Source organism: Bacillus rossius, chromosome 8 (genome assembly GCF_032445375.1).
Source record: "Bacillus rossius redtenbacheri isolate Brsri chromosome 8, Brsri_v3, whole genome shotgun sequence".
NCBI lineage: Eukaryota > Metazoa > Arthropoda > Insecta > Phasmatodea > Bacillidae > Bacillus > Bacillus rossius.
The window spans coordinates 59,510,984-59,537,209 of NC_086336.1; the positions used below are offsets into that span (position 1 = coordinate 59,510,984).

At 42.4% G+C, this 26,226-nt stretch overlaps 1 protein-coding gene across 2 annotated transcripts in view; it reads right to left on the reverse strand.

The window, feature by feature from the left end:
* The window catches only part of LOC134535040 (mucin-3B), a 204,606-nt gene extending 199,918 nt beyond the window's left edge, over nt 1-4,688 (reverse strand). Inside the window, exon 1 of one of the 2 annotated variants that reach the window (XM_063373872.1) lies at nt 4,395-4,686. In XM_063373872.1, the coding sequence (XP_063229942.1) occupies nt 4,395-4,485 (91 nt within the window). In that variant the 5' untranslated portion in view covers nt 4,486-4,686. Of the gene's footprint in view, nt 1-4,394 lie in introns of both variants that reach the window. The other variant, XM_063373873.1, reaches the window with a different exon arrangement.
* Nucleotides 4,689-26,226: the final 21,538 nt, after the last annotated feature.

Genomic DNA, 26,226 nt, shown 5'->3' on the forward strand with positions numbered 1-26,226 from the left:
TAGGGGTCGCAACATGCGACCTGGGACTCCTACGCGGGCCTCGAGGGGTTCGATGCCGAGTCCCGGTACTCGGCCCCTTAGGCCCGCACTGTCCCTGTCAGGCCATCTTAGGAAATAAATAAGTCTGTTCGAAAGCCCGTATCTCCTTCACAGAAACATAATTTTTTTTCTGTAGCTTTACGAAATATTCCTTTGAAAACCAGTTGCCAAGAAACAGCTTGTAACACTACAAGAAATACATTGTAACTTTGTACAATAAGTGGCTATGGTTATTTTTTTCATAGATAAAATACGTTTTTTCGAGATAATACTGAATATTTGTTACGAAAATTGGCGAATTGTTTTATTCAAGCATATATATATATATATATATATATATATATATATATATATATATTTTAAATTGTGGAAAAGATGATCGAATATTCAACCATTTTGTTGTACCATGATTATAAATACGCTCGGTTAGTACTGGAAAGGTTGCAGGGACCAGTTTAAAACTAACTTTAACTATTGTAGGTACTGGGACAACACAAAACACAAATGCCAGGGTAAGAGTCCGAACCCAGCATTACTGCGAAAACTATTTTGTAGTGATACAGCTGTTTTCATGTATATGTACAAATTTACAAATATCTGTAAGTTTTCATAAACATTTCGGTTCCATTTGCAAAAAAAAAAATCTGGGTTCAAATGAAATTTGTTAGGAGCTAAAATAAATAAAAAAACAGAGGTCATTCTTTCAGATATATGGCCATTTCAAATAAACTGTAGTCTGGCCCTTGCATAATGGAGTCACAGAAGCGATATAGAAATAAAATGTTCACAAAGAACATAATTACGCTTCACTAGAGTGCATTCATACAATGAAGTGAGTTAGTAAAAAAAAGTGATGATGTGACCGATTAAAATGGGGATTTCCTCGGGGGAAAAAACGTTGATTTTGCTAGGCATCTATACGCTAATTGCAGTAGGTAGCTCTTGAAACAAAAAATAGCCTCTTCAGGACTCGAATGGACCAATACAATCGTAGTGTATATGTTATATTTTAGGATAACTTTATTTCATACGTAATTAACTTCCCCAAGTTGAAAATTTCAACTGCCTAATAATAAATTATAATAAAATACAGTTAATTGGAGTAGCATTTATGAAAATTTGCGTACAAAATTTATTTACTGGCGTTTGCATAAGCTTACTTAAATATCTTTGTTTTATTACCTGTGTAATATCTGGCAACACTAAGATCCCACCCTAAAACAATATAATCTTGGCTACGCTACTTAGTTTATTTAAATAAAATTATTTATATTTATAGTTACACTCAATAAACGAACATTAAAAAAGCAGTGTTACTGAAAATAATAGTATATTTACTAATCTGCTTATTATCAAAACAATTAAAGACTGCAAAGGTATTTCAAAATATTTCAAGCAAAATAACATGCGGTCTTTTATTTTTTATTTTTATAAAAGTGAGGAAATAAACCTACTGCGCAACGACACATAAAATGGTCTATCACACAGTATCTCACGACAATATATAACAACACATACACCAGCTACTTTTCAAAGCAAGTTATTTAAAAAAAAAAAAACACTTTGTTTGTAGAGCTCATAATAACTACAACAGTCAACAACTCAAACGGCTTTTTTTATATATAATGATTAAATCTCTACGGCACTGAAGTAACTGTATTCGAAACGGCCTTGGAACTCTGGTTACGCAAGAGGTAGGTGTATGAACAATCCTACCGTACAGCATTCAAATGGCCTCACGGCAAGAGATTCCGTTTGACGTCTCGGAAAGCCACCTTGCTTTATACGTAGATACTGCCTGCAATATATCAAACGAGACATATAAATAAACATGAATTTTTTAAAAACAATGTTGGTAGTTATAGGATAATTTCGTAGATATTAAAATTATTTTTACGTTACCACAATAAACCTGTTGGCAAAAGCTAGGTTTTAATATATATATATATATATATATATATATATATATATATATATATATATGTGTGTGTGCGTGTGCGTGTGTGTGTGTGTTTCATGAGATTATAAAAGTAATTTGTCAAGTGCTCGGAATCTCCTGGATTTAAAACCCACGTAATCTGCAGAGAATTGATTAAGAATTGCACAAATACCAGCGGAATTCGCGATAAGTAGGGACCGGAAAAATTAGCAGTTTCAACGACCTCTAGGATAAACTCAATTGTCCTATGCACACTAGATCAAATGACACCTTTTCATTGGCTGCTGACTTGTGAGACGTCTCAACTGGGTTCCTCGCGATTCGACACTTCTTTGGCTGAGCGTCTCTCATCGGGACAGAGTCCACCTGACAAACCGTCAGCCAATAGCAGAAATATCGCACAGTTTTATGCATTTGAATTTTAACCTATTGCGAAATTAATCCGCGAATTTTTCCGGTCACTAACGATAAGGTTTGATTGCACTTCCACGAACAAATCTGTATCAAGGAAAAAAACTGATTCCATCGGTGGCTGTCTCTCAACAGCTCCAGCGACTGCATGTCTACCGATTATAGCAAATTTATATGAATAAATACGATATAAACTGCATGCATCACCCAACTTCAGACACACGCAAAGAACATTTTAGTGAGCGACTATTACGTAATAATATTCATACGAAAAAAAAAAATTACAAATAATTTTCTAAGTCAGCATATTATTTTTTTTACACTATGGATAGTCAAAGTTACTCTATTAACATCGTTTTACGCATAAATTATGCAAAGAATTTCCCCCTCCCCCAAAAAAACAGTATTGCATACAAAAATATTTATAGCTACAGTATCTAATATTTTGGTGCAGGGTGGGTATTTTGAAGGAAAAAAAAAACTATTACTCAAAAAATTACGACAACTTTTAATCTTGGATATTTTATTCAGAACGGTTTTTGATTGGTATAGACCGGAAGGATTCGGGGATGTAATTTCGCGATACGTTAAAATTCATATTATTATATTTTTCCCGCTGCCCATGTCATTGGCGTTCAGTTTATCTTAAGGACTCTGGGCCAATAGACACTCGCAACAAAACAAGTATCGAACCACAGGCTACCTAGTTGGAATGTCTCTCGAGTCGGCAGACAATAACAGGTAGAGATCGGAAAAATTCGTGGTTTCATTTCGCGAAAGGCTAGACTCCAAATGCGCTTAACTTCATGCTGCTTCAGTGATTGGACTACACTTGGTCTGGAGGACTCTGAGCCAATGAATAACCCTCACCGAAATAAGTAATCACAAACTTTCCAGTCAACAAGTTTCACGAGTCATTAGCCAATAAACACGTGTAATATTCCCGAACACATAAAGCATTATGAAGTCTATCCTAGAGGTCACTGGAACCGCGAATTATTCCAGATAACTAGAGATTGGAAAAATTCGCGCTTTTGATGACCTCTGGGATAGACTCCACAATCCCCTACATACTCAGACAAATGCCACCTGCTCATTGGTTACCGACTCGTGACACGTGTCAACTGGGACGCTTGCGATTCGATATTTTTTTTTGGTTGAAGGTTTTTCATTGGCTCAAAGTCCTTCAGATAAACTGTGAGCCAATCAGAGAAGCAATATAAAGTTACAGTTGTTTGGATTCTATCATATCGCGAAATGAATCCGCGAAATTTTTCCGGTCTCTACTAATAACAGGTGACTATATTGGCCGAGTATCCTATCCTGGAGGTGAGTTTAAAACCGCGAATTTTTCCGGTCCACTGTGTGATTGGGCTCGGCTGACCACGACGTGACCGCGAAGGGCCATGGAGGAGGGAGAGGAGAGGTCAGCACCCGCGGGGGCAGGCGTTTCGGCGGCCGCCGCCCCAGCGCCGAAAAGAGACAGGACTGCCAACCGGTCACCCGTGCACGCCACTGACACACTTCATCGCAGCGAGCTCGAACAAACCCGAGATGCACCCGAGCCAGCGTTTCAAAACCTGCACCACAGATAACGAACGCCTACTACAGCGAGACAGCAGTACTCTTCCGTAATTCCACAGAAAGCGTTAAGTGATAAAATTTCAACGGTGCAAAATGTACGAATTAAATGATAATTCTAAGGAGAAATATTAAATATGATTGTTAAATGTGAATTTTTTTACACGGACAATTTTTTTTTACCGACTATGAGAACTGAGGAAAATGAAAATTTCAGTATAATTTAGTATTTATAAAGAAGTTAATTTTTTTAAATTATTGCAATAAACAAGTCGCCAGATAATTAATATTATTCTATGGTTGACAATCGATTTTTTTTATCGATAAAGTTTATCGTCACGCACATTCGACCACGTTAATTCAATTCGTGGATACACAGGTGGCAGTGTGGTCGGCTGGTGTGGTCGTGGCCTCGGCGACTCACCTCGCTCGGCGCAGGCGAACCTCGCCTCTACGAGCAGCAGCAGCACGGCGGCCGCCAGCGACAGCAGTCGCGTCCTCCTGGGCTGCAGCATCTCTACACCAGGAGGGGGGGTCGAGTCTGTCGACGTGGACCTCACTTGGACCGCGCACTATCCAGAAGTCTCTTGTCTCTCTCTCTCTCTCTCCTCACCCAAACCTCTCCGCGAGGTGCCTTATCGCGAGCTACGACATGACCCGCCGACACGACGTGTGGCCGAACAAGTGCCGCTCGCTTCGCTGGTCTGCGCTCGACTGGAGACCGGATCGGGCGAATGGAAACGGGGGTGTCGCGCCCCCCCCCCCCCCCCGGGGTGGGATAGGTAGAAGGAGGTGAAGGGGTCCCCCCTCCTCCTCCTACAAGTAGCGAACCTCCCCTACCACCTACCTCCGACCCGGCCGGTCTCCGCAACACCGTCGCGTCGTCCGGTTTCACTTCGCCTTTTGCCATTCCGACTCTCCTGCCTCGTCGGCGGCGTTGCTCCCGAGAGCTTACCCCTTCCCCTCACCATTCCCTCTCCCGCTCCTGTCTCGATCAACACCCTGCGCTGTGTGCGAACTTAAGGGGCCCGCCTCGTCAGGGGTGTATGTGTGTTAGCGAGGCGGGATGATAAGCGCGACGCTCGCTGGTGCTTCTAGCGCGGTGTCTCCTCTGGACTGGCGCGCGGTCTTCTCGTCGTCACAGGATAACTGTGAAATTTGAGCGGTGACCGTAACATTATATGGCGGAGAAATGAAAATATAGGTGTGATTCAAGTCCCTTAAATGCTTTCAAGAATCTGTACTGGTTGTTTTACTCATAAAAATCACCCTGAAAACATGCGTTTTAGCCATTTTAACTCTTCTAAAAATACAGTTTAAAAACTTAATTCGGCATCAAAAGTACTTTTTGGTCCTCAGCGAACTCTTAAATGCTTTTCGTAAGCAGACCCCACTCGGATATCTGGAGTAGTTTTGAAATCGCGTTGTTTTCCTTGAAGCTCTGCACACCGCATGTGTGCCCGGGTAGGCGGAGCCCGTAACACCGAGAGATACAGACGTTCCGCGCGTTCATTCAGTCGCAGGTCATAACGCAAACCTTCGCCCTCCAGCACCGTGTTTCATGATTGGACAGAAGTTATTTGGACAAGCCCCTCTACGACCGTGAGCTAGGAGAGAGCCAGTTAACTGGGATGAACATTTTCCAATGGGAAAACAATCATGAGTAGAGACCTGCAAAATTCGCGGATTCATTGACCTATAGGATAGACTCCACAGTCCTTTAAATACTCGCGGAAATGACACCTGTGCATTGGCTACTGACGCGTGAGACGTCTCAACTAGGCTGTCCGTAATTCGGCACTTTCTTGGTTTAGTGTTTCCCATTGGCTCACAGTTCCCCTGATAAAATGTGGGCCAATCGCAGAAGCGGTATGAAGGTATAGTTGTTTTGATGCTAGCCTATCGCGAAATGAATCCGCGAATTTTGCATGTCTCTAATCATGAGTACGGACCGGAAAAATTCGCGGATTCAATGAACTCTAGGATAGCCTCCATTATCCTCTGCATTTCTCAAGTAAACACGCGTGTTCATTCGGTACTAAATTCTGAGGCGTCTCCACTGGGTAGCTTGTGATTCGACGCTTCTTTGGTCGATAGTCTCTCATTGGCCCAGAGAGCTCCAGTTAAACTGCGAGCCAATAGCAGAACCAGCAGAATTGTACACATGTTTGAATTTCAGCCTATCACGAAATGAATACGCGAATTTTTCGGGTCTCTAATCATGAGTCGAGCACAACTATGACTTTGAATTCTACCCTGGGGCCAGACGAATCCGCTAACTTTCCCGGGTCTCTATAATAAAAAAAAAAGATTCTTAGTTGGTCTCGTATCTTCATAAAAACCCACGTTAGATTCCCACTGGTGAGTAAATTGAAAGGAATAATACTGGTGTCACTGTGTGCTTGGAATCCACTATTTTTAAAATCAGTTATTAAGTAGAAATTAGATAGAATTCGTGTGTTCCATGACCCCTCGGATAGATTCCACGATCCTAAGAACTCGGGCAAACGTCACCTGTTTGCTGCTGATTTGTGAGTCGTCTTAACTGGGTAACTTGTCATCAAATCTTTACTTTTTTTATTTTATTTGGAGTGAATCTTAATCGTCCCAGCGTTCTCTAGATTACCAGGGAAACAATATCAGAAGCAAAAAAAAAAAACTATATATATACTTTTTTAAATTTTAACACTTCACGAAATGAATCCGCGAATTTTTTTTTCCCCCTACCAATGAAAACGCCGTTCAAGCGTATCTAGTATGGTGTGAATTCCAGCCTCTTTTCAAACCACGTGAATTTGTGAGGGGTATTATGGGCGTAGTTCTCAGGAGGGTAGAAAAAAGAGGGGGGGGGGGGGGGCAGGGGAGCCCCGTTGAGCTACCAAAATCGTGACTGCGGAATGTGTTTGATGGAATTCAGACGTCAAAAATACGTTTCACGCAAAACTTTCTGTATACTTTTAAAGTTTTCTGCTTATCGCGTCCGCATAGGGCCAAAAAAAAATATATATATATATATGGACAGCACGCAACATACGAGCCTCCTATCCAGAGGTGACCCGTGTCGGTTGAAAACCCAAGGGCAGCGTGTGGGGGTCCCCCTCCCCCCCCCCCTTGCGAATCAAACAGATTTGCATCTCGCGCGAAGGATCGACATATTTTTTTTTCTTTTTTGGAACCACCGCGCGGCGTCCCTGCTCGTCTGCACACAATGCGCAACTCTGCCGCCGAAGAGGTTGGGGGAAAAGGGGGAGGGGGCATGGCACGGGGCGCAGCAATTGTAATGTATTCAAGCTTCCTTTGTGCGGCCGTCCCACCTGTGTCCCACCCCGGGGTACCGCCCTCCCCCCCCCCCCCCCCCCACCCTACCGCAACACCTGACCGCTTCCACGCACCACGCACGCACGCACTCCCTAGCGGGACTTCTCCGCTCTCGCAGTCGCCGAGTGTTCCCCGCTACGCTTGACGGGAGGTTCGCCGTCGTTGAAACACCGGGCTCATCTGGTCAGCACGCTGACAATTCGTACCCTGCTTCCGCTTTTAATGCTGGAGGACTCTACCATTTAGTAGTGACCTGCAAAATTCGCGGTTTCGATGGCCTTCAGGATAGACTGCACATACCCCTGTACACTCGGGCAAATAACGCAAGTTCGTTGGCTGCCGACTTGTAAGTCGTCTCACCTTGTTTGTCTGTGATTCGATCCTTCTTTGGTTGAGGGTTTATAACTGGTTGAGATTCGTCCAGATGAACAGTAAGCCAATAGCAAAATTATCTAAGAGGCATGTGTGTTTGAATTCTAGCCTATCACCGAATGAATCCGCGAATTTTGCAGGTCTCTAACAATTAGAGACCCCTCGATTAAAGAAGTATCGAATCACAAGTCAGCAGCCAATGAGCAGGTGACGTTTGCCCTTAGTGTGCAAAGGATCTTGGTATCTATCCTGGAGGACATTGAACTCGTGAATTTTTCGAGTCCCTAGGCATTATTCATTCAAATTATTGCTACGGTCAAGAATTGAAAAAAAAAAAAAATAGAATCCCCCTTCTTTCTTTGAATGATTCCTGCAGTAAATGAGAATAATTAAAGAAAAATTGAAATACGCCCTTGTTAGGGACTGGATAAATAGAGACCGGAAAAATTCGCGGATTCATTTCACGATATGCTAGAATCCAAACAATTGTACCTTTATATTGCTTCTGTGATTGGCTTACAGTTTATCTGAGCCAATGGAAAACCTTCAACCAAAAAAGTATCGAATCGCAAGCGTCCCAATTGACAGAGGTGTCACGAGTCAGTAGCCAATGAGCAAGTGGCATTTGCCTGAGTGAGTAGGGGGTTGTGGAGTCTATCCTAGAGATCATCGAAAGCGCGAATTTTTCCAGTCTCTATAGATAAAATCGTGGGTTCTGTTTCCCTCCATGATAGACTCCACGATTCTCTACATATTCGGGCCGACGTAACTTCATCGGCTGCTGACTTGTGAGGCGTCTCAACTGGGTAACCTGTGATTCGATTCTTCTTTGATTGAGAGACTCCAACTGGCCTAATGTACTCTAGATTAACAATGAACCACAAGCAGTAGCAGCACAAAATTATTATTTTTTTTTACAGGTTGGCATGTCACGAAATTAATCTCTAGCCATCGCTAGAGACCAGAACAGTTTGCTATTTCATTTCGTAACACGCTAAAATTCACATAACCATAATTTTCCGCTACTCATGTCATTTGCCCTCAATTTATCTGACGGTCTCTGGTCCTATAAGAAACCCTCAACGAAAGAAGTATCGAATCACAGGCTACTTAGATGGATTAAACACATAAGACAAACACATACAAACTTAAAATATCAGATAGCACAAGAATTACGTGGAAGGACAGCATATACGAACACAGTGGGCTAACAACGTCTGAAACAGTTTCAACAAGAACAGAAAATGCAGACAAGACAACAAAACCTGGAAACGCAGCAAACATACGAACACGACGAAAGCAGAAAACCTACTGGGTTCGCGGGTGCGGCCGTCGTTGTGTTATCCATAATACCTGTTCAGGTTCATCGTCGGAATCATCTTTTTTGACATGAGCTTCTTTAGGCTTGTACTCTGTGGGTTTAACTTTTCAATATTATTGCTTACCTTTCATTCTTGAATTTTTTTCCATTACTAGAGACCTGCAAAATTCGCGGATTCATTCGGTGATAGGCTAGCATTCGAACACACACACCTCTTAGATAATTTTGCTATTGGCTTATTACTGTTTATCTGGACGAATCTCAACCAATTATAAACCCTCAAGCAAAGAAGGATCGAATCACAGACAAACCAGCTGAGACGACTTACAAGTCGGCAGCCAATGAACTTGCGTTATTTGCCCGAGTGTACAGGAGTATGTGCAGTCTATCCTGAAGGCCATCGAAACAGCTAATTTTGCAGGTCTATCCATTACGAACAGTGCAAAACTGTAATGGCGCATGTCCAATAAATTGTATTAAATCAAAATTCCCCATTGCATGAATCATTTAAAGAACGTATCTAGTTGGAATTTCTCTCGAGTCGGCAGCAAATAAACATGTGACAACTGGCCAAGCATGCACGGGTCTGTGGTGTCTATCCTGGAGGTAATTAATTGAAACCGCTAATTTTTTCGGTCCTTAGCCATTGCTGTTACACTGTTATGTCATATAGATAGTGTCAGGACGTTATTACGAGAAAAAAAAATCAACTTTTATTTTTTAGACTGCAACAAGGTATCCATGCTATAACGGGTTCTTCTTTGTAACTGGCGGTCATCTGCAAGAGAAGTCATTGCCTTATTGGGGCCGGACCAATCAGGACGTGTGTACTCCTGCACTGAATGGCTGTCACTCCTGTGCCGACAGTGGGATGTATGCCAAAAAGAAACTTAACCAATCACGAAGCAAAGACGCTGCTACACCGCTTTAACGCACAGCTGCTACACTGCTATAACACTCAGCTGCTACACTGCTATAATACACAGCTGCTACACTGTTATAAACACAGCTGCTACACTGTTATAAACACAGCTGCTACACTACTATTACACACAGCTGCTACACTTCTATTACACACAGCTGCTACACTGCTATAACACACGGCTGCTACACTGCTATAATACACAGCTGCTACACTGCTGTAACACACAGCTGCTACACTGTTATAAACACAGCTGCTACACTTTTATAACACACAGCTGCTACACTTCTATAACACACAGCTGCTACTCTGCTATAACACACAGCTGGTCTGGGAAATATTCTTGCGAAAATTAGATGCCCCTTGTCATAGAGAAACTTGATTAACGGGCAAAGATAAAATTAATATGGAAACACGCAGAAAATCAGCAAAAAAAAAAAAAAAACCAGCCGATGTCAAAAGTTAAGCGCATAGATAGACAGCATAGAGAATTTCGTTGAAGGAATAAGTCTGGAAAAATACCACAGCACAAACGAACATAGTAGGTTTCTTATGAAAGAGAAAAAAAATCACATGTGGGATGTTTCGGGAACTGATATCTGATCGGAGATGCTGGGTAGATGTTTTCAGCCTGGGCGTGCTGAGGAACGCGAGCCGGATGTTTTCAGCCCGTGCTCTACGCTCCCTCACCTGTCCGCAAGGCCACCTGCTCTACTGCTTCCTATAGTCCGTGCACGCTATTCTGAACACATGGAATAAACTTCCGAAAATCTTTCTGTCCACAAACGTATAAAAAAAATTGGTTGTCTGTAAAGTCGGTTTACGGACGATAGTTTAACGTGACAACGTCATAACAAACATTGATGAAATTATTGCATACTTTTATGAATAAAATTGAATAATTTTTATTGAATTATCACTATTTTGTATGGATACAAAGAAGGAGTGAAATGAATTCTACAATTTAATTGATAAATTTACTTTTATTTCCACTCATTAATTAAAATATGTTTTAAACTTTAACTAAGAGATTATTTTAACTATAACTTTTATACATGTTTGCTATTTAACTTCTTCCAATCTGTGTTATTCTGTTAAGGATAGGACGATGATAGGAAAAGTAGGAAACTAATGGCAGTGTTTCAAGTTTAATGTGCCTCGAAAAAGTCAAATCGATGGTTGTTCCAATCGAATGGAAGAGAGATAGATGCGGCGCAAGCGTACAATGAGCGTAACGGGACACAGAACAACGGGACAATGTGCGTAACGGGAAACTTTATCGTGCGTGCAGCCGACGTTCATCGATTTATTAAACGTTGTCACGTCAAAAAACCTTAAAACATAGCCTAGCGCAGTCCCCTTCATTTGACAGAATAGTCAAACAATTTCAAATATTATTTACTAATGGATTTTTCATTGGTAGAGAACAGGAAATTTCGCGCAGATTCATTTAGTGATATGCTAACATTCAAACAATTATAACTTTGTTCTGCTTCTGCCATTGATACACTGTTAATCTGGAGGACTTTGGGGCCTTCTAGAAAACATATATCAAATAAGTATCGAATCGCAAGTCACCCAGTTGATACGAATCACAAGTCAGCAGCCAATGAACAGATGACGTTTGCCCGAGTAGGTACATGATCGCAGAGTCTATCCTGAAGGACATTGAACACGAATTTTTTTTTCCCCAGTCCCTACTTACAGATAATTTTACACGCCTCGAAAGGACTGCCAATAATAAAACAACTACATTTTTATGATCCAAATCATGTGTAATCTAGAAAGATGGTGAAATTTGGCAAGAGCGATTGCATAAATGAATTGATTTATTTGTACACAAGGTTTTTGGAGTTTATTTATTTATTTATTTTTATCTTCTTTATTGGTTTTCGAAGTTAAAGCGATGCGCCTTTTCGTTCTGCTATTACATCAAAAACTGAAATTTCACAAAAGTAATCATAAAATAACATAAACATGATAAATGAAAAACCGGTAATACGATAGAAAGCATAATTAAGCTTTAGCTAAAGGTTCAAAGATAAGAGGTAGCCATAAAAGCTAATTTTCAGGTGACTGAAAATTAAGAATAGGCATACACGTAATTGAAAAATCTGGCGTTGCTAAATCATTATAATAATAAGTAGGGGCATGCAGGTTTCGCGAAAAGATATCAAGACTAGATCAAAGTTAAAACACTATAGCATCGTATGTGTTTCGTGATTGGGTGAGTTTCTCCCAGGTACCAACCAATCACAGCGATTCAGTGCGGAATCGTATTGAGCCAACGACTTCTCTCGCAGACGGCCGCCAATCACAAGGAAGAAACCACAGGTGCGGGTATACCGTGTTGCAGTCTAATAGGCGTTCAGATCTTTTCGCGAAAAATGCCTGCCCCGAATAATAACTTGTATTACTTTAAAACCAAGTCACTCACACATCCACGCACAGGTTCAAGCAGTTGGTAAGCCGCAAAGTGATAATTAGACAGGAAAAATTCGCGGTTTCATTTCGCGAAAGGCTAGAATCCAAATGCGCTTAACTTTTTGCTGCTTCAGTGATTAGACTACACTTGGCCTGGAGGGCTCTGAGCCAATGAATAACCCTCACCGAAATAAGTATCGAATCACAAAATTTCCAGTCAACAGGTTTCACGAGTATTTAGCCAATTAAACAGGTGTAATTTTCCCGAACACATAAAGGATCATGAAGTCTATCCTAGAGGTCACTGAAACCGCGAATTATTCCAGTCCCTAGTGATAATGGTAAGTAGGCGTTCAGAATGAGCTAGGTTTTTTTTATTATTATCCTTGAACCGGAAAATAAACGCCAAATTCGCATGTCCCTGCTGGTATCGCTTGGGCTCGGAAGCCACTGAAGTCAGGGAGCGGATGTTTTCAGCCCGGGCGCTACGCTCGCCGCACTTGTCCACGGGACCACTTGCCGCTAAGAGGTATGCGACAAGGGTAAGCCACAGTTCCCACGGATAACGGGACTCTCCCCCCCTCCCCCCAATCCAACAAACCTCCTCCTTCCACCTTTCTTTTCCTCACTTCCTAGGTTGCCTGGCGGTATAAGCTCGGGCTCCGTCTTCCCCCACCTTCTCTGATTATTCTCTCTTTCCCTCCCCCTCCACGCCCATCAGGCAGGCTTGTCGAACAGGCGGACAGACAGACTAGGTACCTGCAGTACCGACAAGATCGGGGTCGTCGGAACGCGACCCGTGATTACAGGCAACGGATGTTCCGCGGGCTTTTTGAACGACAAGCCTGGGCGCCCATTCTGCGTGCACAGCTTCAGAATAATAATAATAAAAACAATTGGTTGTCTGTAAAGTCGGTTTACGGACGATAGTTTAACGTGACAACGTCATAACAAAACATTGATGAAATGATTGCATACTTTATAAATAAAATTGAATCATTTTTATTTTAATAATAAAAGAATAAATACTTAAAATTATACTAGTAATCAGATTTTTAAAATGCAAGAATAATTAACATTTATTGCCGAAAGTGTTGTTGTAATAAGCAATGAAACCACATTAACTTTTCACTTCACTTTATAAACAGTCGAGTGGAAGAGAGATAGTTGCGGCGCAAGCGTACAATGCGCGCAACGGGACAATGTGCGTAACGGGACAATGTGCGTAACGGGTCACTTTTTCGTGCGTGCAGCCGGCGTTTATCGATTTATTAGACGTTGTCACGTCAAATTTTTTTTTTTTTCCAGGAGCCCATCCACTATCGTAAATCTCCGCCGAAGACGTAATGAAGAAAGCTGCTGAATAATTGAACAGCGTTGGGTCCGCGAGACGCCAAATGCCACCGCGCTGGCGTGGAAACGGAGGTGACTCCGACCTACGGCGCGCGGGTTGTTCGCACGCACCCGGGTTACAACGACGGCGCCCGTGGGGAAACAGTTTGCGTAAGTTTTTTCGCTCCACACCTGCTTGCCGCATCGCGGCGCGCGCGTGTACGACTCCCGCGGGGAGATACTGTCTTGGCCGCCGGCCACACTGCTCCTGCGGAGGGGGGGGGGGGAGGGGGGTGTTGCACGTGAAGACAGGCACACACTACTCCTCTTGGGAGGGGGGGGGGAGGGGGGTCCCTGCCCCACACACGAGCCACGTCCAGACCAACGGTCTTGCAGCCTCTGTATCGAGTGACACGAACCAGTAAACGACCAGGAAACATAAGTAGGGACAGGAAAAATTGGCGGGTTTAATGACCTGTTGGATGAACTCCATAGTTCTACGTACACTCGGTCAAATGCCACCCCACTCATTGGCTGCTGTCTTGTGAGACGTTCCAGCGTAGCAGCCTGTGATTCGATAAAGCTTTGGTCGAGTGTTTCTCATTGGCCCAGAGTCATCCAGGTGAGTTGTGAACCAATAGCAGAGGCAGCACTGAGGGAATAACGATTTGTATCTTAGCCTATCGCGAAATGAATTCACGAATTTTTCCGGTCTCTATTCATGAGGGGCAGTAAAAAAAAAACATCTCAACGCCAGCGATTTCTCCCTTGAGATCGGCGGCCTTATCTGAACGAGCCACTCCGGACGCGTTCGCTTCTGCGCTGAATCACTGCGATTGGTGACAGGTAACCTGAATGAAACTCATACAATCACGAAACACAGACGATGCTTAATTGTTTTTAACTTTCAGCTGGTCTCGGAAACTTTTCGCAAAATATGGATGCCCCTACGGATTCATTTCGCGATAATCTAAAATTTAAAAATATATATACCTATGCCAAGTCCGTGCATATTTCGCGAAAATATTCCGACACTAGCTGAAAGTTAAAACACTGTAGCATCGTCTGTGTTTCGTGATTGGGTGAGTTTCTTTCAGGTACATCACGATTGTTAAAACACCAATCACAGTAATTCATTGCGGAACCAAATGCGTCCTGAGTGGCTCGGTCAAAGACTTCTCTCGCAGACGGCCGCCAATCACAAGGAAGAAACCGCTGGTGCGCGTATACCTTGTTGCAGTCTAGTAGGCCTTCAGATTTATTCGCGAAAAATGCCTTTACGATATTTCTGCCATTGGCTCGCGGTTCATCTGCGGGTGGTGGGGGGGGGATATATATATATATATATAGAGAGAGAGAGAGAGAGACAGACTCTGGGCCAATGAGAGACTGTCAGCCAAAGAAGTGTCGAATTACGATAAACCCAGTTGAGATGTCTCAAAAGTGAACAATGAACAAGTGAAATTTGCTCGAGTATAAATAGGACAATTGAGTTTATCCTATATTTCACTGAAACCGCGAAATTATCCAGCGGTAGAGATCGGGAAAATTCGCGGCTTCATTTCGTAATATGCTAAAATTACAATAACTATCCTAAATTTTTTGTACTGCTTCTACTACTGGTTTACTGATAATCTGGAGAACTCTGGGCAGACACCCAATCAAAGAAGTATCGAACCACAAGTTACACAGTTGAGACGCCTCACAGGTCAGCAGCCAATGAGCAGGCGACGTTTGCCCGAGGATCCAGAGGATCATGGAGTCTATCCTGGAGGTCATTGAACCCACAAACTATGTTGGATATTTAGTTTTCTAGTCATTGCTGTTATTTTCGGGTGTTTCCTTTAATTTTATGACGATACTACGATTTCATATTATGTTTACCCTAGTACATTAAAGTAACTCGAGTTTCACAATAACAGGCATTCGAGGACTTTAATTTAAAGTCGTAAGTTAAAAGTTCTTTTATTTATTAATTATTTTTGAACCCGCCAAAAAATATTTTGGTCACAAAAAAATTGAATTGCAATGTTAAGCAAGTGGCTAATTACTGACAGCAAACTTTCTCCTTAAGGTTTTGTCCAAAAAAACCAAATTATTTTGCAGCCACCGAAATACTATATTTGTAGGGGTTGATATGGATAGAGACACACCGGAAATTTCGCAGATTCGTCTGGCCTCAGGGTCAATTTCAAATTCATAAGTCTGTGCTCGACCTATGTTTGCTTTCCAATTGATATATTTCTTAACAATAACATTATTATCCTTATTAATTGGCACGACCTGATTCGCCGTCTTCTTTCTTAGCTGGACATCGTTGGATCACGGCCTTAGAGGGGCGTGTCCAAATAATTGCCGTCCAATCACGAACACAGAGAGAAAGAGAGAGAGAGAGAGAGAGAGTTTGAAGGTTTGCATTCTAACTTGCGACTAAATAAATGCGCGTAATTTCAGTTTATACATGGACGAACTATAGTTGTAGCAGCCAAAAAAAAAGTGTTTCAATGTTCATTTTATTTCTGACTTCATTAAAAGAATGTTCTTTCATCAGATTGAATTTGATTTGCTTATGTTTTACTGATGACTCGTAATTGTTAGATCACGGTCATAGAGGGACATGTAAATAAACTTATGCCAAGTCATTGACTCGATGCAAAATTATAGCGTTTTTCAGCCTCACTTGCGAGCAAATGAATCTGCGATGAATCTTTCGCTGTAGGCTACTAGAGACTGGGAAAATAAAAAACGTTCATTCATTTCACGATATGTTAAATTTCAACTTACAATCTAATGATAAATAGTGGTTTGTTTATAACGTATACAATATAGAATACAACAATTTTATTTAGTAAGTCATGGTTTTATTATTATTTTTATATTACACTCTATTTTTCGCATCAAGAAAATTAAAAGAGCATTTATGAGCCTACATCGAAAAACTATTAGTTTTATTATTTAATAATAATTTATTTTATTTAAGTTCATTTTATGTGAACTTTTCACTTAGGATAATATTTTTTCAAACTGTAGACTTATATATATATTTTTTTACTTTAATGCTTGTTCTTATTAATAATATTAATAAACGTAACAAACTGTAGCTGTGGAAAAGTGTAAGATAAGTCGGTTAGCACATTTACATAGCCAAACCAAAAAAAGTAAATATGTAAATAAGTAAATAAAATTTCACCTTGAGGTCTTTCTGTGATTGATTCTCGGATTATACGTAAATTTGAGCTAATAATAAATTGTCTGTCAAAGACATAATGAATAAACGTGAAATCCATCTCAAAAATTCAGGAGCCAATGAAAATATGACTTTTGTCCCGAGTGTGTACAGGAGGTCAGTGAACCCGCCAATATTTTTTTTCTCTCTCTCTCTCTTTCGGTTCCTGGTTATTATCTTCATCAACTGACTCTCCTCCAGTGATGACCTCTGAGGCAACTCCGCGGGGATTAATCACGCAGAGGCCTCGCAGCAGATATAATAACGGGAGGATATCTGCGCTGGGATTACTGGTGCCTTGTGCGCCTCGCAAGCCAAGCATGACCCCGTGTCTCGCCGCAGCGAGGCGTGGTCGAACCTGGGGCGGCGCGCACGCGGAGTATGTTGCCCTCGGACCCAGGGGCGCATCCGGCCACCACCAGCTGATGCGCCCGCGCTTCGGGGCGACTGAAATACCGCCCCTTTGGAAGGGCAGCCCTTCAGGACTTTTCTGGCAATGCCTTGTTTGTACAGCGACTGGAAGGGCAGCATAAACTAACCACTATTAGAAAAATCCTGAAGGGCTGCCCATCCAACTATCCAAGGGGCAACAATTCAGACAACCTTTCAAAAAAACCTACTGTCAGAAAAATCCTGATGGGCTGCCCTTCCAAGGGGCAAGTTTTCAGGATTATTTAAACACTTAAAGAAACATGTTTTCAGAAATTGGATGGACTGCCCTTCCAGTCGCTGTACAAACAAGCCATTGCCAGAAAAATCCTGAAGGGCTGCCCTTCCAAGGGGCCACAATTCAGCTACCCCCGCAATTCGTTAAGACAGTCCACAGGCAGAACACTCCCGCGCTTCGTTAAGGCAAGTCCACGAGTAAAATCCTTCCTAGAAATGATTGTGCTGTCCGATATTTTAAGTTTGAATGCTGTTGTCGTTCTGTTGTCCACAATACCTTTCTTTAGATACAATGTAGGGTCCATCTGTTCGTCATCAGCTGATTCAGGCTTGACTTGATGTAATCTTTTGGACATACGCCATTGCTAAGCACTTTTTCTGTTGAAGAAAACTAAAAAATACCCAAAAGACAAAAAACACAAATTAAGCAAGAAATTGCTGTTGTCAGCAGGATATAAACACCACATAATATTCCATAACAGGAATATGGTCAACAAACAAAGAAAAAACAAAGAAAAATAGACTAAGAGAACGGGAAAAAAACCACAAATGATGACAGCACAAAAATATTGAACCCAAAAAAATTCAGCACAACAGTTGAAACGAGACAAAAACACGAAAAAACGAAAATACAAAACAAACACAATAGTTTTACAAAACATAAGAGAACAAAAAAAAAAAAAAAACAGTGCAAAATTGAAAAGACGGTTTGCAAAAAAAAAATATTCTACTAAGCTAATACCTCATTTCATGTACGCCATCTGATTTGACGCGGGAAGATTTGCCGTCAGCCATGTTAGAAAAAAGGTCATATTAACCTTGTGGTAACGTGACCCTACACCTTTTTAACTGTCGTGCTGGTGCGATGCGCGACGTGTAATCGCCCTAGAGACCTGCAGAATTCGCGGATTCATTGACCTCTAGGATAGACTCCACAGTCCTTTAAATACTCGCGGAAATGACACCTGTTCATTGGCCACTGACGCGTGAGACGTCTCAACTAGGCTGTCCGTAATTCGGCACATTCTTGGTTTAGTGTTTCACATTGGCTCACAGTTACCCAGATAAAATGTGGGCCAATCGCAGAAGCGGTACGAAGTAATAGTTGTTTTGATGCTAGCCTATCGCGAAATGAATCCGCGAATTTCGCATGTCTCTACAATCGGACTTGTGGCTTCGTGGCGGGCTTCTCGGACTCTTGTCGGCCCACGCCGCAACACCTGCGCAGGCGCTCCCCCGGGCAGGTGACGACACCGCGGTGCGCACGTGAGGAGAAGCAAAGAGGGGTGGAGGAGACCGCGGGCAATCCTTCAGTGGAAGGTATGGAGGTCAGCGCAGACCGCGGGGCCCGGAGGAGGTCGAGACCACGCCTGTTCGGGGCGACCTACTGCCTGTCTCCCGGGGTCGGGGGGTGCGGCGGCCATCCGGCACACCGTCGGAACACATACCCAGTTAGGAAACAACATCACCAGAGACCGGGAAAAATTCGCGGATTCACTTCACGATATGCCAGAATCCAAACAACTGTGCATTTACACTGCTCCTGTGATTGGCTTACAGTTTATCTGAAGGACATTTAGGAAACCTTCAACCAAAAAAAAGTATCGAATCGCAAGCGTCCCAGTTGACAAGTGTCACGAGTCAATAGCCAATGAGCAAGTGGCATTTGCCTGAGTATGTAGAGGGTTGTGGAGTCTGTCCTAGAGGTCATCGAAAGCGCGAATTTTTCCAGTCTCTAAACATCACGTGACCAAGTCTTTCAGTCCTTTCGCCAGAGATGTGTAACAAGTCAAACCTCGGTGACGGGCAAATCCACGCTTTCTCGTGTTTGCAAATAAACCTGTAACACGAAACTCGGACACGAAATTAAACGTGCTTGCGAGGGAAAAAAAGCTATTAAAAAAAAATACCCCCGGGGGGAGGGGGGCGGAAGAGTTAGCCTCTTCTTTAAGTCTAGCAAGCAAAAAAAGGAGAATCTTTCGAGTTTGCTGTTATTGCTCCAAATGCAATACCTGTGGTAGCGATAAGCCCAAGACATTGGGATTGTAAAATGTGATTACATGCTCAAATAGCGCGAAATTCACTCTAATCAGTTTTTTTTCATAACGCACCTAATGAAGTGTTACTTCTATGTGTTGTACAAAGTTACAACGTAATTATTGTAGTATTACAGACTTTTTCTTGGCAACTGTTCTCCAAAGGAATATTTCTGTAAAAACGTACAGGAAATATTTTTTTCTGCGCGTCGCGGATTTCACTTCGCAGAAGTCACTGAACACATAAGACGTCCTTTTGAGAAAAAAAATCCACTCGCTCACCCGTTCGTCACCAGCCAAGTATTCTCGCGCGACGAGAACCTAATGCACTCCCCGTACTGTCGTGTTTACGTAGCGTTTAGAGCACGTTTCTAATTTCTCGAATGACTTTCACCTTACCAGTTTGGGAGGACAGCTCTTTTTTATTTTCTCCCAGCGTCACTTCGTCTGAGAAAGAACATGTCAGCAAAACATACTCAAAATGAGGTTAAACAACATTTAGATCGTTCAAAACAAAATACAAAATACACGTGTTAACGATTTTGCCAATTATAGATGAACAATACACACACTCCCACACCCACGTGGCAACTGTTTTGTCATAGGAAACCTACTGTGTTTGTTGGTGTTTTCTATGTATTGTCCATACCTAGAGACCTGCAAAATTCGCGGTTACGATGGCCTTCAGGATAGACTGCACATACCCCTGTACACTCGGGCAAATAACGCAAGTTCATTGGCTGCTGACTTATAAGTCGTCTCTGCTGGTTTTTCTGTGATTCGATCCTTCTTTGGTTGAGGGTTTATAACTGGTTGAGATTCGTCCAGATGAACGGTAAGCCAATAGCAAAATACTCTAAGAGGTTTATGTGTTTGAATTCTAGCCTATCACCGAATGAATCCGCGAATTTTGCAGGTCTCTAGTCATAGGAAACCTACTGTGTTTGTTGGTGTGTTCGATGTATTGTCCATAACATATGATTATCTTCATCGTTGTGTTCGTATATCTACTGAGATGTACAGGTCTTGTATACTTGAATTTACGGTTTTTGTTGAAAATATCTTGTCATTGTTAGCTCACTCTGTTCGAAAATTATAGAAAGTATACGTGAAGAATTGACAAAGCGTGATTGGAAATGATAAAGTGCTTAAGTCGCTGTTGATTTGTTTTCCCCGGCGAGGGACGAACATCGCACGCGTGTTTGCGGGCGACGCAGACGCAAGCATTGTGCGCAGATCGCAAGTCGTGAGCGTCTGAGAGGCGACGCAGACGCAAGCATTGTGCGCAGAACGTTTGGCGTGAGCGTCTGTGTGTGGCAGGGGAGGGGAGGGTACGCCACGGCTTGATAGGCACGAGAGGAGCTTTCATTATCGCGCGCGACGCGGCGGCAAAGCGGTTTCCGCCCCGCGGAGAAGCGACCGTGAAACACATCTCGCGGCGGCATCGGCACGGAGGGAGAGAGAGAGAGAGAGAGAGAGAGAGAGAGAGAGAGAGAGAGAGAGAGAGAGAGACAGACAGAGAGAGAGAGAGAGGGAGACAGACAGACAGAGAAAGAGAGTGAGCTGTCTCCGGGTGCAGGTTTGCAGAATCTGTGGGGTTCTACACAACATGTTGGATACACACCAACGCAGTTTTGCACTCTTTGTCACGAGAGAAAGAAAAAATTAAAACATAAACCCACAGAAAACAAGCCTGTATCAGCTGATAAACCTAAACAGGTATTATAGACAACACAACGACGATAGCGCAGACGAACATATTGAAATTTAAATATGAGACAGCACAGGAATTCCGTGGAAGGAGTTTGGTCACAAATAATAATAATAATAACACAGTGTGAAAACAACGGCGATACAGTTTTGACAATAAAGGCAAATGCTAACAGACAACACATTCTGGGCAACGGAGCAAATATACGAACACAACGATGAAGATAAACAGCTATTATGAACGACACCGAGGAACACATTAGATTTCCTATTACAAAACAGTTGCAACTGTCTGTTTGACATCATCTGATTTAGGCTTTTTTTTCTGTAGGTTTATGTTTTACCATTTATATATACATATATATATATATATACATATACATATATATATATATATATATCTATATGTATATATATGTATATATATATATATATATTTATACTTCGCATTTAAGAATTTTTCCCATGACGAAACAGTAAATAACTGCAATGGTGTATGTCCAAGAAATTGTATTAAATCGAAATTCTCCATAGAGTTAATCATTTAAATAACATATCAGTGGGGTTTGCCGGGGGGAGGGAGTGCTCTCAAAGCACGACGATGATAGCGATGATGATGGGGGAGGGGGATTTCCCGCTACAGGAGACACACGGCTCACAGCTTCTACGCACCTGGCGCTGGACTGACGCGCAGACTTCACGTCGTGCGTGGAAATTTGAGCAGTGATCGTAACGTTACACGGCGGAGAAATGCAAGTCCCTGAAGGGGCCCACCTACATGCAGTGCAAAGTGAGCTGCAGAGGTTTAACAATTAATTGTATTTATCGAATCTATTTGACATGCGATTACCGATTTCGGATATAAAAGAGATTAAGGTACCGGGCATGATCCTAAAGTTGTTTAAGATGTCTCAGACATATAGTCGATTAGTAAATTAATGTCGAATAAGCCTAATTAGCGTATTTTCAGGGGCACGCCAAGCTCACAGTTTTCATTACTGTTGCGCGAAACCAGTTTTGGGTAGTGCACCGATCCTTTCTCTTGCCCTGCGTATAAAATTTGCACTAGGTCACAACGGAAAATTAAGTGCTTTCAAGAATCTGTACCGGTTGTTTTATGGCTAATAAAAAATATATGTACTGAAAGCACGCCTTTCAGCCAATTTTAATACTCTTCTAGAAAATACAGTTTCAAAACTTAGTCCAGAAACCAATAACTAACTAATCGGCACTCGCAGCGAATGTTTTTCGTAAGCAGACCCTCCCCCACTCGGATATATTGAGTTGTTTTCAACTCGCGTTGTTTTTCCTGAAGCTCTGCGCACCGTGTGTGTGTGTGTGTGTGTGTGTGTGTGTGTGTGCCCGGCCAGGCGGGGCCCTCGAACTGGGGCCTCAACGCGCCCTACGAAGAGGGCTTGTGCCGACGGGCTGACGTGCAGCGGCTATACAGATTATTCCGACCTTACGGTCGGCGATCTCACGTTCCTCTCCCACATGTGCGCCCTAATAGGGTAGGGTGGGAGTATCTTCCAGTTCTCTTTGATTAAACATTCCAGAGCTATAAGTAAACAGAACTGCTAGGGATCGCTCCCTGTTGTTTGATCGGGAGGGTACTAGTGCTTCGGCAATGACCAGCGGCTGGGGGCCACCAACCCAGCATGGTCGCCGCCTCAGCCCTTGTAACCTCGCTCAGCTGACCAGACAGTTGGCTGTGTCCTGAGCCCTGAGACTTTATCAGCACTGCTGGCGCCTACATCACGCTGGGACCCAGTGAACCCGTGGTCCGGTGGAGGTCTATCCAAACCTCTGCCAGCTGTCCAGGCTAGTACCGGAGCTGTGTCGTCGCTCACCACGTCGACTCCGCATCGGGCTAGGGAACCCTCGGAGCGGCTCTGCAGACGGCGCGGGGACCGGCGGCTACAGCGAGGTTCCTGTCGCGGTGAAAGTCCGGTCGGTTCTCTCCCGCCGACGAGCGCGTGAACGAAGAACTTGTTCGCCGGTGCTGGCGCTCGTGGTCGCCAGAGTCCAGTGGCGGATACAGGGATTCATTTCGTGAGATTTATTTGAAAAAAAAAAAAAAACCCCTCCCTCATTTTATCAACAAATGGGTTATCATTTTCAACCAGCGCGTACACGCACCCAATTTTTTTTTTTTTACTTTGGAAACAGTATTACCCACTCGCCTGTGTGAAAGCGTCTCGTTCCGAGTGAACAGTGTTAAAAAAAAAAAAAAAAAATTAGTATGCCAGTGCTAATTAGCACCTGATAGTACGTCTTTAACAGCTAATTCCCGCTCGCAGATAACCTCCACTTGGCTTGGCCGGGCCTTCTTGCCTCGCCCGAAGCGTGGGCGTGGAATGGTTGAGGTTTCCTCTAGGAATAAGTATTTGCCGGAGTCCCAGCATTATTTCTTGGTCTTAATTTCAGAGGATGAACTGTGGACAATTCAAAGAACAACCCCCAAGGTAAAAAAAAAAATATATATATGGGTTCGAGTTTTACCTGTCGCGAAAAAAAAAATCCCGAAATTTTTTCATGTGTCCGGTTGTTAACGAAACCCGCGCGGGGTTTCCCTCCCCCCTTTTCCCCCTTCCCCTGAGAGAATGCTATTCTTAGTAAACGGAAAACAAATATTCAAATACTCATAACTGAGAGGACCCTTCTGCTATTGGCTCACATGGTTTATCCGGTGGACTCTGGGCCAATGAGAGACGCACAGTCAAAGAAGTATCGCATCACGAGAAACTCAGTTGAGACCGCTTCAGAAAGGGAAAGGATTATGAAAAAGGAAAATTTTTAAATTCGTTGTTAAACTATTTTTTTTTATGAAAATTTGTACGAAATTAACAAGGTTAAGTATTTGTGACCGTTAATTTATAAATGTTCTCCGAGGCCTAAAATTCCGAATTTGCATGTTTAAGTGTCGTCGTGGTTCTGCAAATCTTCATCCTTTCTTTGTACGGTAGCCCCTCCCGGAAAATCTTCGTGGAGCCAGCCCCATGGGTTGTCTGCAGAAAACCGGGTCAGCGTTTCGATACAGGAAGATAACATCGACCTCGATTTCCCTCTCTCTCCACTTCCTCCCCCCACCCACCCCCTCGGAGGCTGTCGCAAGATCGCGCGACTCTGAGCGCTCGCAATATCGCCGTGTGTGTGTGTGTGTGAGTGTGGGGGGGGGGGGGGGGTTACTCCTGCAAGCAGGCGCGGGAAAAAGAACGAGCGAGGCTTTTGTCTCGGCCGAGGGAACCGCTTCCCTGTCGTGTGCGGAGCGCGGGTGAAGGACCGGGAGCTGCTATCGCGCCCTGGGAGCGCCGGGCGTGGGGACAGCCGTGGACGTCCGCGTAGCATTTTTTTTTTTGACGTGACAACGTCTAATAAATCGATGAACGCCGGCTGCACGCACGGAAAAGTGTCCCGTAACGCACATTTTACCGTTACGCTCATTGTACGCTTGCGCCGCATCTGTCTCTCTTCCACTCGATTGGAACAACCATCGATTTGACTTTTTCGAGGCACATTAAACTTGAAACACTCCCATTCGTTTCCTACTTTTCCTATCATCGTCCTATCCTTAACAGAATAACACAGATTGGAAGAAGTTAAACAGCAAACATGTATAAAAGTTATAGTTAAAATAATCTGTTCGTTAAAGTAATAAACATATTTGAATTAATGAGTGCAAATAACAGTGAATTTATCAATTAAATTGTAGATTTCATTTCACTCCTTCTTTGTATTCATACAAAATAGTAATAATTCAATAAAAATGATTCAATTTTATTCATAAAAGTATGCGATCATTTCATCAATGTTTTGTTATGACGTTGTCACGTTAAACTATCGTCCGTAAAGCGACTTTACAGACAACCAATTTTTTCCTCCAAGTTTTTATTCCTTAGGCACGTCATTGAAAAAAAAAAATTGTGAATTTTTTACGATGCGCGCGCAACACGCAACAAAAATTAATTGACAGGATGAGAAAAAAGTCCACTTACAAATAACAATATATACACTTTAGTGATTGATATGGAATACAGGTCCATGTAATTAAAAAAATTATTCATTTCGAATATCAGTGATTGAAATTGTGTTGGTGAGGTTATGTTGTATGAATAATTTATTCGCACTATAAAGTATTACATTATTATTTAAAAAAATATTATATTAATAAAATTAATTATTAATTAAATTTTATCTCAATTATTTGACTAATTTAAATAATTAATTTTATACGTGTCTTTATATTAATATTGAGTACTTACTGAGTATTTATATTATTTTTTTAAAATTTTATCGAGTTTATACTTTACCGGCAGTACTAATAATATAAATCCAGGCTTTTATTATATGAATAATTTTCATGCAAAATTAAAAGTTTTTTATTTCGCCAAATAAGTGTAGGCTATCTTCTAACGCGCGTACATAAATACACGCATCAATTATTTTTTTCAAAGATGAGCTTACCTTGGGGAGGGGCGAAGCAGGAGGAAAAATATCGCGCAATCCTCGTTGTCGCGTGTCGTCACACACACACACACACACACCTACACACACACACGAGCGCGTGGCGAGAACCTTCGCTTTCGTGACCACGTAACCTTTTACCCTCGTCGGGTCGCGTTTTCGAACATACGTAGTTGGAATCACAATGCCAGTCCGTCCGAAGACGGTGGCTCGAAAAATAAAAAATAAAATTGGTTGTCTGTAAAGTCGGTTTACGGACGATAGTTTAACGTGACAACGTCATAACAAAACATTGATGAAATGATTGATCCAGAAGAAAAGGAAATATCATATTCGGCCTGAGACTGAGCCGTAATAGGTTTTTGCAACCAAACCATTTAGGCATTAAAAATATTATATTCTTTGAGGAAGAATTTTTTTTTAATTTTTCCATCTTTTGTATGATAAAATCTACCTCTGCATACT